The sequence below is a fragment of the Aedes albopictus genome, chromosome 2, assembly GCF_035046485.1.
Source record: "Aedes albopictus strain Foshan chromosome 2, AalbF5, whole genome shotgun sequence".
NCBI lineage: Eukaryota > Metazoa > Arthropoda > Insecta > Diptera > Culicidae > Aedes > Aedes albopictus.
In genome coordinates, this window is record NC_085137.1 from 214,859,103 (window position 1) to 214,879,270 (window position 20,168).

The window sequence follows — 20,168 nt, forward strand, 5'->3', positions numbered from 1 at the left end:
GTAACCAACTGTTAAAAAGGACAAATACAAAGTGCCAAAACGTCGGGCAGCACAAAATTAACCATTTCGATCCATTTGACAGCGAAAGTCAATAAAACCCTAATATATTTTTTATGTTTCACAAAATAGGGTTATACTCACGAAATATTGTAGTGCTCGCACAGCCCGGCTGACTAGTTCCACCATTCACGTAGAAATCGGCATGTCCACTCGCGCTCCATTGCCCCAAAATTCCGGCTCCGGTATGAATAATATCTACAAAATGTGCATCACTGGTATCCAAATCTCTCGAGTTGTTCGTTCCTGCATAGAAGAAAATCGTCGGATCCAATCCAGTGATCCGCCCCAGTTTTCCTTCCTCCGGCGTCAGGTAGTTCGCCACCAGTCCAGCAATGTGCGCCCCCACACTGTACCCGATCAGGTGCATACTATCGGGGGGAACACCTCGCGGGTGCTTGGCCAAGTATTTGACTAGTTGCGACACGCACAAGCTTCCGAAGCGAGGCGCCCACTCGATTTGGCTCAGACATGGCTCCGTTACTGCCGACCCGTAATCGACGATGATGATGTTATAGCTACCCCGAATGAAGTAAGCCTTCCTCATGTCGGGGCTGGGTGAAAGGTTGCGACCCCCACCGAATCCATGGATGACAATTTTCACTGGGTGCTTCGGATTCCAGTGGGTGTTGTAGAGAGACTCCTGATCCAGAACATCGATCAGCTCCGGGTTCTGCTGGGTACGTTTGGTGTAGAGGTAGAACTTGATTCGTGGGTGAGGGCAGCGATAGGGTTTCTCCAGACACGAGCTGGTGTTGAACACATTGTTGGGGTCTTGCTGGTTTTGTGCTGCGTTGGAGAAGTGTGAGGAGAGAAAAAAAAATAAGAAAGAGGTTAAATTGCGATTAAGTGACCGTAAATCGATGATTTTAACGACGTCTTCGTGGCTGGAAAGTGCATATTATTGTGTTATGTAAGCTAAAGAGACAATAATCATAAAATGGGCAGTATGTGCAATGAGCCGTGATGGAATTTTCTTGTCATGAGAAGCGAGTACATCTGCTGCATTTTAGACTCGTGGTTGTGTTGCACTGAGATTGACAAAGCCAGTATATGTAGCTGTACGAAGATTCAGCTTTACACAAAGTAATCATTGGTTTGAGTTGAATAGAACAAAAATTATTTCAATTCAAATATTGATTATATAATCTGACCTTCATAAAATTACCGCGAAACTTCTAGCATGATTCTTCAACAGTTTGAACGTTGTATCAAAAAGAAGGAGAGTAAGTGTTGAAATTTTTGTTTTCATTAATTTTTCCTTTTAAAAATACACTGTAGTTGAAAAATATTCAGTGAACGTCTAGATCATCTCATTTCTGATATTCCTATTGAATTTGGATTGCCTTAAATTCCGTTATGTAATAGAAAATAAAACTTTTCTATCGGAAGCCTGGAACCCAAATGATGAAGAGCGATTCGCTCTAATTGCTTAACGGTTCAAGCTTTGTTCGTTTTGATGACGTATAACCCAACATAAAATCATTCTCCTGTTACTATTTTGACCACCAAACCCAACATAGACCCAATAGTTATTCAATGTGGGTCCAACAGGGGTCCGAGAAAATTTTACCTGACTTTGGCCCGATATCCGATAACTTTTCAGTTTGGAGGATTTTTTCCAGGATTTTCATGTTTTGTGTCCATTTATTTATTCAAATGACAAGAAATCGCTTCTCTTTCGCAGAGAGCTCTGATTGACTGCAATCGTTTTAAACATGACTAGAAGCGAATACTACTGGAAAGATTTGTGGTTGAGATTCAGAGGGTTGTCAAGCAAATTTCAGGAAATTTTCAGAAAGGTCTCAAGCTGTTTCAGGATTTTAGATGATATCAGGTATACATTCCCTGGAACGCCCCTGAAACTACCTGAATCCACCAGGAACGCCTTTGGAACTTCTTGGGATCCACACGGAACGTCATGGAACATCCCGACGACTCCCTTTAATGCCCATGAAGCCCTTTGAAACCCCCTAGAACGCTCCTGCCCCTGAAGCACCCCTTGAAAGCTCCTAGAGCACTGCTAGAAACCTCAGGAACGCCCATGGCATCCCTTTAACAAATTAAGACACCATTGAAAAGTCTCTGGAAGACCTGGAATACCCCAGGAACACCCTGAACATCCCCTAGGACCCTTTTAACCCTCTGATTCCCTCTAGAACACCCTTGAAACGTCCTTGGAACGCCATTTGAACTGAACGCCTTTGAACGCCCTTAAAGACCCTTGAAAACCCCTGGGACGTTCGTGAAGGCCTATGAAGCACCCCTCGAACAATCCTGAAACGCCTCTGAAACACCTTGGAATGCATGATTCTGTAAAGTAAAAAAAAAAGTCCAGCCGTCAGCAGTTTAGGTTTAGGTTATGTTCAACATTTGGATCACGGATGCATACTACAAGTGCGATATAAAAATATTTTTTGTTCATGCAACAACTATGAAAATGTTTTGTAAACAATGTAAAAGTGTAAAAGGCTTTACGGAGGACCCCAAAAACAGTGCCGGATTTAGACTTCGGGGGGCCCGGGGCAAACCCTTTAAACTGGGCCCCCTAAACCAAAATTGAAAAACAAAACAAACCATACATTAACTTTTTTTAAACTTTTTAATATTCGAATTTTTTTTTTCAAAAAAAATTTGGCGCGTTAGAAAAAAAAAACGATGAGAGATGATATTGGACTTTAGTTTTCCAAAACTGACCCAAGTACCCAAAAATCTCTATATCTTACCTGCTTTTTCTTATAACATCTGTCTTCAGCAGACCGATGCAGATGGGTAATAACACGGGCATTAGGTATTACATATGTTATCAGTTGTTATCACTATATGATCTATGATGAAATTGATAGAACTGTGAAAACACAAGAATAATTGAATTCTCTAGAGATGTAAAAGTTACAGTTACAGTTATTTGATGATTTTTAATGAAATAATCCTAATGAATCAAACTTTTTTGGATTAGGATACAATAAGGAGGTCATTGTCATACAGGATCTCTAAATTTTTTGTCAAAATATTCATTGGTTACGTATATGGGATACCTTATAATTGTTATCAATTTCCAAATAAAATCAAGTTTTCCTCTAATTTTCAGAGCAAAATGAACTAAAATTAAAACTTTTAAACACGTGAAAACCATGAAGAAATATGTACTCTTTAATACGCCCATGTTTGAACAATATTTTAAAAATAATTTCGAATGTTTAGGAAACAAAATAACTAAAAAAGGTGTTACATATTAAAAATCGTATTTAAGATAAATTAATAAAAAACTATACACTGTTTGAACATTTTTCAAAACAATTTTTTGTCGATGAAGGCATATAAACCTACCTTCATGATTGGTACAAATACTAAGTACAATTTCATGCTTAAGTGCAGATAAGTGGCTCTATTATACTTCCAAAAGATACATGCAAGGTTAATCAGTTCGAAGTAGGGGAACGATGACTTTGAAAACTTTCGCATTTTTTATGGGTCATACTGTATACCACTAAAGAGCTCAATTATAGACATGCACAAAATATAAACGTCTATTGAAGTTCATTTTATACGGTTTCGTTGAAAAAAGTAAATAGTATTCGATTCCGAAATTCTTTGGGGGCCCCCCTTACCGGGGGGCCCGGGGCACTTGCCCCCATTGCCCCCCTTAAATCCGGGCCTGCCCAAAAAGATCTTCTGGAAGAGAAACAGCCGAAACTACCTTCCTGGATTTCTTCAGTAGTGGAATTTTCGATGTCGTTCAGGTTCCAAGATATAACGCATTCTGGAGGATACCCAGAAATCCGTCGGGGATTCACGAGAGGCATCTCTCCCTAAAATCACTGGAGAAATTCCTAAAAAAAAACACAGGAGAATCCCAGGAAGAATCACTGTAAGAATCCTGGGATGAATCCTTTGCAAAAGTCCTTGAATATTCCTCGAATATATCCCGGAATCTCTAATAAAATCCCGGAAAGGGTACTTGACGAAATGCCTAGACAAATTCCGGGAAAAATACCTGGGATTGATCCTGGAAGGGACTTCTAGATGAAAAACTACGGCATGCATCCTTAAGGAACGAATCCAAGGACGAATCTCGGGACAAATCCCGAGAGGAACTGCTGGAAACATTCTGGATGGAATGCCGGATGGAATCCATGGAATAATTTTTAATGAAATTCTTGGAGGAATCCCGAGAGGAATATCTAGAAAATTCCTAGCAGAAATTCTTGGAGGAGTTTCTGGAGGCAAGGCTCTCCGACGACTGATGACCGGTGCTTTGTTCATCATTCATGACATATACCTCAACATAAACCTATGGTAGACTTGTTTTTATTTTGGCCACCAAATCAACAACACAACCCAACAGTAATTCGGTGTTAGTCAAGTAGAGGTCCAATTTTCAGTAAAATTTGACCAGACATCCAATAATTTTCTACATCGAAGGGAGAAAGGAGTGCCTGAAGATGTCAGGGGCGTTTCGGAGGATTTCAGGGGATACCAGGAGATCTCATGGACATTTCAGGGGGTCTCAGCTACATTTCAGGGTATAGGTCTCAAGGACGTTATTGGGAGTCTAATTATGATTATAATATTTTATTAAAGACACTTTACCAAAAAAAGTTGGCATTCGTGTCCAATTGGGAGTCTAATGAAATACCTGAGGTGTCCTGAGAATCAGCTTAAGCTAAAATAAAATAAAAAAAGGATTTGAAGCGAGTTGCAGAGTGTTTCAGGGGGTCCTTGGACGTATCATACTACTGAAACACTCCTGAAATCCCAATAATCCTTCAAAAATACCCCTGAACGCCCAATAACTCCTGAGATCCCTTCAGTATAAAAACTTGAAACGGTCCAAGAATGTATCGAAACGCCCCTTCACATCCATAATCCCATTAAAACACCTTTAAAATCCCCGTAATAAATTTGAAATACCTTTGAAGACCTTTTGAAGAAACTTAAGTTTTCTGAACCTCCCCCCCCTCTGAAATGACCCTGAAAATCCCTTGAAGAATCCTAGAAATGCTATGAAACGCCCCTAAAATCTTTTGTAATGCCCTTCAAACTTTCATAAAACCCCTGAAACTTTCCGAAATACCTTGAAACGCCCCAGAACCCCCTTGTGTAACGCCCATTGATGACTCTTTAGATACCCTTAATCACCCTTAAATCCTCTTGGAGCGTCTCTGAAACCACCCTAATTCTATTAATACACCATTGAAATCCACGTAATCCCATCGGAACGCCAATGAAAACTGTTAGAATGCTTTTGAAAGGCTCCTGAAATCCTCTGGAATAAACCCTTGAAAAGCCGCTAAAGCCTCTTGAAACCATCTTTTTTGAGTATTCCAGGAGCTTCCTGAAAACTCCCTTGGGTCCATCTCAAATTTCCAGAAGCAAGGCCTGTACTTGTGAAATAACTTTCCTCATTAATGCCCTGACCTAGAGAACCGTCAAACAGATCTGGCTGAAAATGTAAATCAATGTTTACTGTGTGGAAGCAAGCATCAAGTTACAGATAGTTTGACGGTTCTCTTGATTTGTGCTCGAGAAAATTGTAGCTATGTACTCCAAATACTAAGCAGTCTCATGAAGATTTTTTGAACGATATCCAGGAGTGCCCCTGAGAGGAATCCGCAGCTGGATCTACATACATTTATTTGTTCAACATCATTAAGACAAGACATAATCAACAATAGTACGCCACAATACTCGGTTTGTGGCTGCCGCTCTCCATCCTCGGTCGCGCCCAATGCTCGCCAGGCCACGCTCCACCTGGTCCGCCCATCGTGCTCTCTGCGCTCCACGCCTTCTTATGCCAACCGGATCAGTTGCAAACACCAGCTTTGCAGGGTTGTTGTCCGGCATCCTTGCAACATGCTTTGCCCAGCGTATCCTTCCGGCTTTGGTCACCTTCTGGATGCTGGGTTCGCCGTAAAGTGCAGCGAGCTCGTGGTTCATTCTTCTCCGCCACACACCGTTCTCCTGCACACCGCCGAAGATCGTCCTTAGCACGCGTCGCTCGAAAACTCCGAGTGCTTGCAGGTCCTCCTCGAGCATGGTCCATGTCTCGTGCCCGTAGAGGATCACCGGTCTTATTAGCGTTTTGTACATGGTGCATTTGGTGCGTGGGTGAATCTTTTTCGACTGCAGTTTCTTCTGGAGCCCGTAGTAGGCCCGACTCCCACTGATGATGCGCCTCCGAATTTCACGGCTCACGTTGTTGTCAGCCGTCAGTAAGGATCTGAGGTAGACAAATTCCTCCACCGCCTCGAAAGTATCCCCGTCTATCGTAACACTACTACCCAGACAGATCCGGTCGTGTTCGGTTCCGCCTACCAGCATGTACTTTGTTTTTGAGGCATTCACCACCAGTCCGACCTTTGCTGCTTCGCGTTTCAGGCGGGTGTACAGCTCTGCCACCGTTCCAAATATTCTAGCGATAATGTCCATGTCGTCCGCAAAGCACACAAATTGCCCGGATTTTGTGAAAATCGTTCCCCGGCTGTTGAGCCCAGCTCGTCGCACCACACCTTCCAGAGCGATGTTGAAAAGTAGGCATGAGAGTCCGTCACCTTGTCGCAGTCCTCGGCGAGAGTCGAATGAACTGGATCATTCATTCGAAACCCTTACGCTGTTCTGCACACCGTCCATCGTTGCTCTTATCAGTCTAGTCAGCTTCCCAGGAAAGCCGTTTTCGTCCATGATTCTCCATAGCTCTGCGCGGTCGATACTGTCGTATGCCGCTTTGAAGTCGATGAACAGGTGATGCATTGGGACCTGGTATTCACGGCATTTCTGGAGGATTTGCCGTACGGTAAAGATCTGGTCCGTTGTCGACCGGCCGTCGATGAAGCCAGCTTGATAACTTCCCACGAACTCATTCGTTTTAGGTGACAGACGACGTAAGATGATCTGGGATAGCACTTTGTAGGCAGCATTCAAAATAGTGATTGCCCTGAAGTTCTCATATCCCAAATGGTCGCCTTTCTTGTGAATGGGACCCCTTCCTTCCACTCCTCCGGTAGCTGTTCGGTTTTCCAGATCCTGACTATCAGCCGATGCAGACAGGTGACCAACTTTTCTGGGCCCATCTTGATGAGTTCAGCTGCGATACCATCCTTACCAGCTGCTTTCTTTGGTTTTGAGCTGGTGAATGGCATCCTTAACTTCCCTCCCCAAGCAACACACATGTTATATAAAAGTTACGGCAGCGCAAGTTTTGGTTGTATAGAAGTATATTTTACGTTATTGAAACACAATGCTAAAATTACGTCAAATAAACTTCTATACAACCAAAACTTGCGCTGTCGTAACTCTATTATAACATGTGTGTTGCTTGGGTCAGCGTGGGAGTTGGTTCATTTCCGTCCTCCGCTGCACTGGCGTCGTCGTTTCATCCGTTGCCGTGGGCTCGCGTGCCTACTTTCTCTACGCCGTTCGGGTGCTGATCGAAGTGCTGCTTCCACCTTTCGATCACCTCACAGGCGGGTCTGCTGTTTCCGCTTCTGTTTGTAACGTTCCACGTTCTGTCGAGTCCCTGCTGCAGCATTACCGCCTCCGCTGCGTTCTTCTCCTTCAAAACCGTTCTGCACTCTTCGTCGAACCATTCGTTCCGTCGATTCCGTCCCACGTACCCGATGGTGCTCTCGGCTGCGTCGTTGATGGCTGTTTTCACTGTACTCCAGCAGTCCTCTAGAGGGGCCTCATCGAGCTCGCCCTCGTCTGGCAACGCGGCCTCGAGATTCTGCGCGTATGCTGAGGCGACATCCGATTGCTTCAGTCGCTCTAGGTTGTACCGTGGCGGTTGCCGGTACCGTACATTGTTGATAACGGAGAGTTTTGGGCGCAGTTTGATCATCACCAGATAGTGGTCGGAGTCGATGTTGGCGCCACGATAGGTCCTGACGTCGATAATGTCGGAGAAGTGCCGTCCGTCAATCAGAACGTGGTCGATTTGAGATTCCATCTGCTGTAGTGATCTCCAGGTGTAACGATAAGAGAGGCTGTGTTGGAAAAAGGTGCTACGTATGGCCATATTTCTGGAGGCGGTGAAATCAATGAGTCGTAGGCCGTTTTCGTTCGTCTGCTGGTGGGCGCTGAACTTACCAATCGTCGGTCTGAATTCCTCCTCCTGGCCTACCTGAGCGTTCAAATCTCCTATGATGATCTTGACGTCGTGGCTTGGACAGCGATCGTACTCGCGTTCGAGCTGCGCGTAAAATGCGTCCTTGTCATCATCAATACTTCCGGAGTGTGGGCTGTGCACGTTTATTATGCTGATGTTGAAGAATCGGCCCTTGATCCTCAACCTGCACATTCTTTCGTCGATCGGCCACCAACCGATCACGCGCCTCTGCATATCACCCATCACGATGAAAGCTGTTCCCAGCTCGCGTGTGTTGCCGCAGCTCTGGTAGATGATATGATTACCTCTAAACGTTCGCACCATGGATCCTGTCCAACACACCTCCTGCTGCGCTACGATGCCGAACCCACGGTCCTTCAGTAGATCGGCGAGTATGCGGGTGCTCCCAATGAAGTTGAGAGATCGGCAGTTCCACGTACCGAGTTTCCAATCGCAAGTCCTTTTCGTTCGCTGGGGTCGTTGCCGTTGGTCTCGGTTCGTATTATTCTGTTGCTGATTTTCCGCTACAATGATTTTTTACGGCTGTCTCGTAGGGCTTGACACCAACCCCCTACTTTCCGGAGGACCAGTGCACAGTGGAGCTTAGAGTCCTTCCCTGGCACTCGGACGTAGATCAGCCGCCCCTAACATGGGGATCAGACGCTGTTGTGAGCCGCTCCTCCTAGAGAACAGACGCTCAAGTTTGCCGAAGCAAACCCCCCTTTCCCTGTCAGCCTCCGATCAAAGTTCCCACTGGGGTTGATTACCCGATCTTCCCTAAGATTGCTCATAGTTTCCGGCCGGTACCGCGAGGAGGTAGGGATATGAGTTGCTGGGCAGAGGCTAGTGGATCACAATGGGATCTGAATCGCGCAGCATACCCAGCCTTTACCGTGCTTCGCAGCTGGATCTCTGGAGAAGAATTCCTGGAAAGATTCTGGCGATAATCATGAGAGAAATTGTTTTCCCCGGTGCAGTCCAGGTGTGAATGCCTGAAAGAATTCCTAGATAATTCTCGGAATTAATTCTGGTTGGAATCTCTGAAGAAATTCAAAGAGGCATAATGGGAGGAATCTTGAGTAGAATCCATATAGGAATCGTGGGAAAAAGGCTTGCAGCAATCCCGAAAATCTCTAGAGGAATTCAGAGAGCAAACCGTAGAGGAATTCTAGAAGGCATCCCTGTTAGAATTATAAAAGAATAGTGATGGAATCCCTTGAAGAATGTGTGGAGGGATCACATAAGGAATCCTAGGAAGAATCCCGGGAGGAATTCTGGAAATAAAACTTCCTGTAGAAGTCCCAGGAAGATTTTCTACAAAAACAAATCCCGGGAGTTATCCTTAGAACCTTAGACAAACCCAGGGAAGAATTCCTTAAGACATTGGAAAAAAATCGGCAAGAGTCGTTGAAGCAATTCCAAGTGGACCCCTTGAAAAATACTTGGAGGATTTTTTGGAGGAATTCTGGAAGGAATCACTTTAGGTGTACGAGAATGGTGTGATAAAACAAATTAAATAATTGCATCGACTTTATGCAATTATTTAGGCGAGTACTGTAAACAGCAGATTGGAGCAGAAAACTAGGCAAACAAATTTGCTTTGACATACAAAGTACAGTGAACAGTCAGTTATAGGAGCAGCATCCAATGCAACATTAAAGACTATGCAACCTAAACTGCGTGTTATTCAATGACTCGCCGTCCAGGCACTGCATGCCTTACGAAGTCGCACCGATTATTAATAATGATGAACATGATGCATCAACTTCACCATCAACGATCTCACATTTTACCTTGCAACTCATCAACAAACGAGATCGCAAGGTGTTACCCATTTTCAAATCGTATAGTAAGTTATATCACCAAATTGTGACTCGCTACAGTGACAACCACCGTCGATGTGTGCAACTTGCGATGAGATAGCAACCCGTCTTTGAAGCAAGTTGGCTAAATCTCGTAAGAAAACGGTTGTTTAATAAGTGACATCTAGTTAGTACCTGGTATTTATATTCCCATCTAATCAGTAAACCACCGCACACCGCCGGTCTGTCATTAATCAAGCAGCGAGCGTTTTTTCGGTTCAATAGCGCAGTCGACGGACGAACCAGCAGCGTGTAATCCGGTAGGCCTTCGGTTTGGAGCCGGCCCTTCACGTAGCCTTCTGCCGAGACATTTATTGGAAAACAACGCAACGCAGACAATAGCAACGAGGGCATACTGAGCGGGTGGTGCATTCATGGGTATTATTGAAACAAATTATCACTAATTCGAATGCGTGGGTATGTACTTGGGATGTGACAGAAATACGCAGTACTGGAGGTCACCGATATGTAGGCTAAGTACAGGTTGATGTTGGGTCACAGAAAACGTGTGTCATCAATTTTAATGTATGTGCTAAAATGTTACAAGGTAAAAGGGCATGTCACTATGGTAAGAAATTTCTCATTACATTATTGGAGTTTCAGTGGGATTCCGGAAAAAAACCTTATCTTAGCTAAAAAAGCAAAGCAACTATTGAAAAATAAGGGACGTCCTAGTGGAAAGCATGCAAATTGGTAAGCAGTTACGCCTTTTTTAAAACGTTGCTACCCAAAAAAAAGTCAGCCAAATCAACACTATCAAGCTCGCATATAAAAAGAATAAATGCTTACTCTATTTCGAGCCTCAGCTTATCCGCCGCCCAAAACTGCCCAGTGCTCATATTCCATAAAGCAATGCGTTCAGCGCCAAGAGAAAATCTCCCAATTTCAATGCCAAACATTTTGCTCTGCATCTAAAATAAAGCGGATCCAATCGACCTTGAAATGCTGGAAACGTATCAAGTAGCTGGCTAGCAGTTTGGCGGTCTCGTGGAAGTAGCTCGCTCAAGCCCCGTAAATCAACCATTGTCGGGCGGACGGACGGTCACAGTTTGTTAAACTGCATTTTAGCGCTCGGTGGAACCGGTTTTTGCTCCCATTTCGAAGCCTGCAAATATTTAAAGCAACTATGATGAATATTCATCGACCTATCAAATCTACCTGTTTGCACTGTTGGAGGTTATTACGGGTTGACTACGATAGGCTTTTAGGTTTTGAAAAATGTCAACATTGACCCCAAAAACTCAAAAAAGTGACCACATATGTCAACGGTGGCTTTGGGTTGATTGATTGCAGCATGCCTATCGCACCCTAGTAGCTGTAGTGGTGCAGCGTGCTGAAATGCTTTAAACTCCACTAGATCATTCGTTGACCCGTGCTGCCGTGGGGTGTTTACCTGTTCCGTGTTTGTAGCCTCGAGCAATCGCCGGCGATCGGCTGCTACTGCTGCTGCTGCCTTGCAGTTCGCATTGAGAATAAACAATCAGTTTTCATTGTCAAGATTGGTGCAAGCAAAAAAAAAAGTGTTTGATCAGATGCTTTAACTGCACTTTGCGGGTTGCGATCGACGAGGTAGCTCATTATGAGTGAGTGTTTGGAAAATAGCATTTAAGGCGGAATTGCTTCAAGTTTAAGGTTTGAGGAGAACAGTGTGTAAGATTTGATGTTATCAAAAAGCTAAGTGATTGCAACGTTTAGAACGTCAGCAATGGTCAAATTCAAGACACTCTAGCAGCGAGAGAAAATAAAACTCTCGTCGATTAATGCTATTTGCTATCTTATTTTTTGAGTCTCATGTATTGCAATACATAAAAAATCCAAAATTACTTTGAAAGTAGGGTAAGGTTCGATATTGGCAGGGTGTCTTATTTTGGTTACTTTGCACTATAACTTAGTCAGGTTCATTTCAATTGGCTTCATGTTTGTAAAAGTATTTACCCGTGAGCAAAGTTTAAAGTGTCCAAAATAGAACCTCCTGTCTAAATTGCCTCGCACACAATGCACTGAAGTATGTATAGGAAGAAAGCAATACTACTCCATTGAAGGGCCGATTACAAACTACGCTGACCAAAGATTAGTTACATCAGACTCCGCCTCCTTCTCGTGTACTTGAAAGTAAAAAAAAGCAGTTTTATTCACTGAAGCCTCCATTTAGGTGAAATCTATTTAGGTTCCTCCATTTAGGTAACGTTACCTGAATGGAATTTGATTGTGTTCAGAGCAGTTGGAGTACTGAAGATTACAGATAAAGTTGGTTTACGAAAAAAAGCAGAATTAAGAGTTAAGGACGTTTACAGAGTGTTTAAGGGTTAAAAATTTAAGAGTATTCGAGAACACCCTGGAGTTAAGGCCATCTGATCTACAAGCGTATTCAGTGATCTATTGGTGCATATGGAATGCAATTTATACTTACACAGCCTGTTGCTATGTGTTGTCAAGTGGTGGGCTCGTTGTCAGTTTGAAGATCATCAAGAACTCGCTTGAGAATAGGTCATCGAATCTACGAAGGTTACTAGTTGTATCTAAGAGCATAAAGAATTAGGTTTATACTCACACAGCCTCAGGCGTTTATGTTCTATCAAGTGAGTTCTATGATTGTAAAGGAATATCCGAGAACTCCCTGGAGTTAAGGCAATCTGATCTACATGTGTAATCAGTGATCTATTAGAGCATTATGAATGAAGCTTAGGCTGCAAAACGGTGAGTCGATAAGGAGAGCGTCCAACATAGCTCTGGTCCTCACAAATTCCTACCTCATGCTTCCACGGGTCAAGCGATGACAAAGACAGCCAGCTAAGAGTTGTGTGCTTAGCTGAATTGAGGAGGTACGATTCGAGCGTTTGTTCACCAAGGAGGTGCGGCTCAAACAGCGTCTGTTTGGGCATCCAGCGGCTGAGTAAGAAACGCTGCACCACGCCCAGCTAGATCCAAGGTGGCAGCCCCATCAGCGTGGTCGTCCCAGTGTTGTTTGGGACGTTAAACAGAACTGGCACGATGGCCCTCCGGCGAGACAGGAGTGTTGGCGTAGGCCCAATAAGCCACCCGTAAAAATCCCCATTGCGAATAACATATGAAAAAAATACGACTTGATACAATCGGCAAAGACCCACGCGACGAAATAAGGACTACGATTGGAAACTTGGAACATATAATTGCAAGTCACTAGGTTTCGCAGGATGTGACAGGATAATCTACGACGAACTACATCCCCGCAACTTCGACATCGTGGCGTTGCAGGAACTTTGTTGGACTGGACTGAAAGTGTGGAAAAGCGGGCATCGAGCGGCTACCTTCTACCAAAGCTGTGGCACCACCAATGAACTGGGAACAGGATTTATAGTGTTGGGCAAGATGCGACAACGTATGATCGGGTGGCAGCCGATCAACGCAAGGATGTGCATGTTGAGAGTTAAGGGCCGTTTTTTTCAACTACAACATCATTAACGTCCACTGCCCACAAGAAGGGAGACCTGATGACGAGAAAGATGCGTTCTACGCACAGCTAGAGCAAACACACGATGGTTGCTCGACGCGTGACGTGAAAATCGTTGTCGGCGACATGAACGCGCAGGTAGGAAGGGAGAAAATGTACAGACCAGTAATCGGGCAAAACAGCCTGCACGCCGTATCGAATGATAACGGCCAGCGATGCGTAAACTTTGCAGCCTCCCGTGGTATGGTAGTCCGAAGCACCTCCCTCCCCCGCAAAGATATCCACAAAGCCACCTGGAGATCACCCGACCAACAAACAGAAAATCAAATCGACCACGTTTTAATCGACGCTAAATTCTTCTCGGATATAACCAATGTCCGCACATACCGCAGTGCGAATATAGATTCGGATCACTACTTAAGGTCCCATTAGACATGACAAATATTTGGCCAAACAAGCCCAACAAATGACCAACACAACGTGAATCGTAGCAACCTTGGATGAATGTCAAGCTTCGATGGCAAATATTTGTCATAATGACAAACAGTCTAATGACACCTTTAGTCGCTGTATGCATGCGCTCAAAACTTTCGACAGTTATCACCACGCGTCGAAGTCGAACTCCGCGGCTCAACATCGAGCAGCTGCATAACGTAGAAGTGGCTCAAGACTACGCGCAGCAGTTAGCTGTGGCCCTACCAACGGAAGAGCAGCTTGGCGTAGCTACATTTGAAGATGGCTGGAGGGACATCCGATCCGCCATAGGTAGTACCTCGGCTACAGCACTAGGCTTCGCGACTCCGAATCACAGAAACGACTGGTACGACGGCGAATGTGAACAGTTGAAAAACGAGAAGAATGCAGCATGGGCGAGAATGCTGCTACACCGTACTAGAGCAAATGAGGCACGTTACAAACAGGCGCGGAACAGGCAGAACTCAGTCTTCCGGATGAAGAAGCACCAGCAGGAAGAAGGAGATCGCGAAGCGATGCACAATGGGAAAAATAGGTATAAAACGCGAATAAATTCAATATCTCTGTTCGGAGTGGATAGATTCGAATGAATTTTTGACACAAGCTTCAAAAATCTCTTCAGATTCAGAAAAGGAGGGTGGCATTCGCCGCACGAAGGTGGAAATCAGTGTATCGGGCCCGTTCTCCCCCTCTCTCTCCAGTTTTCTCCTTTTTGGAAAAATCCTGAAGTGCATAATAAATGATTTATTTAATTAGTGTTTGTGTAAAAACTTCCGTAGTATCGAATGGAGCTGGTTTGGCTCACCGCACAGCCTTAAAAATTGAAATATCTTCAAATAACCCCGACATGCCCTTTTTCTTTAAACTTTCACATGCATCTCCGCCTGGAATGGAACGCAATCCATAAGAACAGGACCAACCCTATGTCAAATTGCCTATACTATGGAAGTTTTTACACAAATACGAGCTAAATAAGGCATTTATATTGCACGCCTGGTGGCCGACATGTGCCGAGATAATTACGGGAATATTTTCACGAGCGAGCGTGAGGTGGTCGAGAGGTGACGGCAGCATTACGATGGCGACGTTGCAAGTACCGAAGGTGGCAAGGTAACAGATCTAGGAGTATGTGCACAGGACGAAAGACTTCCGGCCCCTGACCTCCAAGAGATTGAGGAGGAGGTTGGCCGGTTAAAAAACAACAAAGCCGCTGGAGCAGATCAACTACCAAGCGAGCTTCTAAAATACGGTGGAGAAGCACTCGTGAGAGCACTACACTGGGTCATTACCAAGATTTGGGAGGAGGAAGTATTACCGGAGGAATGGATGGAAGGTATCGTGTGTCCCATCTACAAAAAGCGCGACAAGTTGGATTGCGGAAACTACCGTGCGATCACACTACTGAGCGCTGCCTACAAGATACTCTCCCAAATTGTGTGCCGCCGTCTATCACCGATTGCAAGAGAGTTCGTGGGGCAATATCGGGCTGGATTCATGGGTGAACGCGCTACAACGGACCAGATGTTCGCCATCCGCCAGGTGTTGCAGAAATGCCGCGAATACAACGTGCCCACACATCACTTGTTCATCGTTTTCAAATCGGCGTATGATACAATCGATCGAGAACAGCTATGGCAGATTATGCACGAATACGGATTCCCGGATAAACTGACACGGTTGATCAAGGCGACGATGGTTCGAGTGATGTGCGTAGTTCGAGTATCAGGGACACTCTCGAGTCCCTTCGAATCTCGCAGAGGGTTACGGCAAGATGACGATCTTTCGTGCTTGCTGTTCAACATTGCGTTAGAAGGTGTAATAAGAGGAGCGGGGATAAACACGAGTGGAACGATTTTCACGAAGTCCGTTCAGCTGCTTGGTTTTGCTGATGATATTGATATTATTGCTCGTAAATTTGAGACGATGGCGGAAACGTACATCCGACTAGAGAGTGAAGCCAGACGAATCGGATTAGACATTAACGTGTCGAAGATAAAGTACATGATGGCAAAGGGCTCCAGGGAGGAATCAACACGCCCGCCACCCCGAATTTATATCGACGGTGATGAAATCGAGGCGGTTGAAGAATTCGCGTACTTGGGCTCACTGGTGACCGCCGACAACGACATCAGCAGAGAAATTAAGAGGCGCATAGTAGAAGGAAATCGTGCTTACCTTGGACTCCGCAGAACTCTACGATCGAATAAAGTTCGCCGTAACACCAAGGTAACCATCTACAAAACGCTGATTAGACCGGTCGTCCTCTATGGGCACGAAACATGGACCCTACGTGCAGAGGACCAACGAGCCCTTGGAGTTTTCGAACGGAAGGTGTTGCGTACCATCTACGGCGGAGTGCAGATGGAAGACGGGACTTGGAGAAGGCGAATGAACCACGAGCTGCATCAGCTGCTGAGAGAACCAACCATCGTCCATACCACGAAAATCGGGAGGCTACGGTGGGCGGGTCACGGCATCAGGATGTCGGATAGCAACCCGACTAAAATGGTTCTCGAGAGTCATCCGACCGACGTGGAGCGCAGCGAGCAAGGTGGGTCGACCAAGTGGAGGACGATCTGCGGACCCTAACTGGAGACAAACAGCCATGGACCGAGTGGCATGGAGACGGCTACTATGTACAGCAGAGGCCACCCCGGCCTTAGTCTGATCGATAATTACTTAAGTAAGTAAGATGGAGTTTCCATTATCATTCACAGGCGCATCGACCACCTTTTTACCTTTTACGTTCACCAAAGTGAACTGAAAGGCTATATGTTCACTCAAAAAACGGATTTTCGATAGCAGGTTTGGAGAGTCAAGTCACATATACCAATCAACTCAGTTCGACGAATTGAGATGATGTCTGTGTGTATGTATGTGTGTTTGTATGTATGTCTGTGCACAAAAATGTCACTCACTTCTAAGTCACTTCCCATTGGCCGATGTTTCGGGTTATAGCTCGAATCGAACCGAAATTTTACCGCATTGTGTATAATTGAAAATGGTCCCGATCGGTCGAGGCGTTCCGGAGTTATGGGTATTTCAGTGATCCGGACTTGCACCGGTTGAACTGGCCGTATATAAAACTGAACCAAGCCCCACCATGCGACACAGCAAACTGCGTCGATTTGTGTGTATCGCATGTTTGACGAATTCGGTGTAGAAATTAAAACTGGAGACCAGAAATTCGACGATGTAGGCCAAAAATTCAAGATGGCAGCCTAATATTCAATATGGCGGCTCCAAATTAAAGATGGCGACTGTTTAATGGAGTTTAAATCCTGAAACCATGCAATATGGGTATATTTGGTATGGGGAAGATGTCCGGAGTCCACTGATGGCGATCAGAATATCCTAGATGGCGATCTAACATCAAAAGATTGTGGCTCAAAATTCACGATGGCGGTTGTTTAATGGAGTTTTAGGCTCTAAGGGCCGATTTCTTCACCCGGGCTTAAATTTTATACCAGGCTTAGCAACATTTTAAGCCGGGCTTAACTTTTTTTCAATTTCTTCACCTCGGCTTAACCCCTAAACCCGGTTTAATAAAGCTACGATTTACGTTAAGTGTGGCTTATTTTAAGCGGTGCTCTGAGGTGGCTTAACAACGCTAAGCCAGGCTTAAGCCGCAAATTGCAGAGTTTGGGTTTCTTCACCTGCTTCATAAATAAATTTTTGAAACGGCAGAAAATATTTTTTAAGAAACATGTACACTTAGGAACGATAAAATTGTAAAACGTTTGGTTACGGATGGAGACGATGATAAAGAAAGTGATAACCTATAGCCGGCGGGTCGTCAATATCAAATATTCACGTCGGGTTTGGGACAATCAAGTTTTTACATTAGATTGAAAGCCTTCAAAAAGGCACCGTGTTGAAAGTTTTGGAAATTTGTCATACTGATTTGAAAGTCGAAAGTACATTTGCATTGAAGTTTCTATTTATTTTAACTAGCGGGACCGCGGTCCTTCCATAATTTGAGGTCACAATAAACAACAACAACCGTCATGGGGGGTTTTTGTCGGCCAAAATGCCTGAAACATTGCCATATCATTCAGCTTACTTTGGAATAGAGGTTCCAACCCGGGATATCCCGGGACAAAAAATCCCGGGATCTTGAAAAATTCGGGATTTCCCGAATCCCGGGATAAAAATTTTCACCGTCCCGAAAATCCTGGGATTCCCGGAAAACACATTTCCTACATATTTTTTTCGCTTTGATTTCGATCTGAAGAGTCTTTGAAACGAATTCGAAATCGTGATAATTTTTCAAAAATTGCCTTCAACAAAAAATCACGAAAAAGTTACATAAACCACTTCAACTGTGTGTGGACGTCAAAACTCGTTGAAATTCAACTGAAACGATGCTGGAACACTTCATTCGCTGATTTGATTGTATCAAAGAAACAGTTTCCGAAATAGGCCTTTCAGTTCTTATGTTGGATAAGTTTCGAGGTTGCAATAAACCTTTAGGAAGTTCTTCAGTCAATCAGACTCGCTTAAGAAGCGTTGGGAAGACAAGATGCTACATTACTCTCTGCGGAAGGCAGCTTGAGTTTCTTGTAATCGAAGCTTGAAAAGTAACTCCAAAGTTGGAAACGACCTTTCGACGCAATCACGAAGAGAATCAATGAACGGCGACAAAAAGAAATAATAACAGTGCTGTAGTTCCTTGACGGTCTTACGTTGTCAACGCAAGTGCCAGCAGAATTCGAAAGCTTATCTAAAACGCAAATAATTAAGTTCATGAAGAAACTAGAACTACGATTGTTGCAAGACTGCCAAAGACAGACCGAAAATGGTGCTGCCGAGGAGTTGAATGCTGGGTTGTCCTGTATGCATGACACCATCGAGCATGCGTGAATAACTGGAATCGGCTATAAAGGAATATGTTAATCCGTTCCAGACTGATTCGGCATGATTGATTTTTCAAAAGTTATTGCGAAAGAGCTGTCAGATTTTGATCTACATGGAACATTAGACCGACAACTGAACCGACGTCATCTAATAGCGAGCGCATCTTTTCGAACTCCGCATATATTTGTTCAAAAAAAACGAACCTCACTATCCGATGAAATCATTATTAACATTTACTTCTTGAAGTCGTATCTTCAGAGAACGAATTTAAATTGATAAGAACAGTAACTTGATTTTTTTTTATTGATGAATAAAACATATTCCTAACCACCAAATTGCGTTTTTAACCACATTAAAAAATTTCCCGGGATCCCGGGATTTCCCGAGACAAACAACAAATTTTATCCCGAATCCCGGGACAAGCAAGTTGGTCGGGAAATGGAACCTCTATTGGAAGGATTTGAGGCCAACTTCGAGTTCCATAGTGTAGTGTATGTGATGTGTAGTGTATGTGATGTTTCTAAAATCCTCCCGTGACGAAGAGAACAAAACTGCCGAAAATACGACGCAAGTGGATTTTAAATATCTTTTTGCAACTCAGCACTATGAAATTTGATTTATACGTGCCGTATCACAACGGACTAGTTTATCGTACTATACCAAACAATTGCAATATGATTCATAATGCAACTGATTTCGGTTGTATTATGAATCATAATGCAATTGTTTGATCCACAACACGAGTTGTCATGGCAAGAGCTTGCTAAATTGTCACGGTTATGGTACAGCTTGCTTGATCAAAATTTAGTGTCTAGAATGATAGAACACATGACTGTTCCCATCGAACCACCGCGAAGCATGATGGTACTGATAGAAATGATCATATTCTAGTAATTTGTTTTACATTGCAAAAAATGCAACTCGTTGCAAAACAAAAGCGCACATTTAATCCCATTTTTTTCATGATGAATATTAATTGGACACGATCGGCTAAGTACTAGATTTGTAGTAATGAACTGAATTTTTGTATGGTGAGAAGGTGAATTCTCCGTTTCTGCAAGGAAATCGTGCAAAAAGCGTGGGTATTATGGTTCCTTGCATAATTTGATGCTGTTTGAGCAAAACTTTAGAAAACTGTGTTGTTGTTTTGGCTATTTCTTGTCCCTTAATTAGTACAGTTTTCCAAAGTTTTGCTCAAACAGCATCAAATCAGGTAAGGAAAAAAACGGAGAATTTAACTTCTTACCATACAACAATTTAGCTCATTACCGTCTACCCCCGTTGGATTGACCCCCTCTAATCTGCACATCGTTCAAACCAAAAATGATTCAAACGTCATTCTGCTCATGGAACGCAGAATCATAACAAAACAGCAAAAAGG

The 20,168-nt window shown here is 43.9% G+C and overlaps 1 protein-coding gene across 7 annotated transcripts in view; it reads right to left on the reverse strand.

Moving 5' to 3' along the window:
* The window catches only part of LOC109401719 (pancreatic triacylglycerol lipase), a 71,816-nt gene that overhangs the window by 10,791 nt on the left and 40,857 nt on the right, over positions 1-20,168 (reverse strand). For all 7 annotated transcript variants that reach the window (XM_019674306.3, XM_062851108.1, XM_062851109.1 and 4 more), the window contains exon 3: positions 142-846. In XM_019674306.3, coding sequence (XP_019529851.1) covers positions 142-846 — 705 coding nt within the window. The remainder of the gene's footprint in view (positions 1-141; positions 847-20,168) is intronic.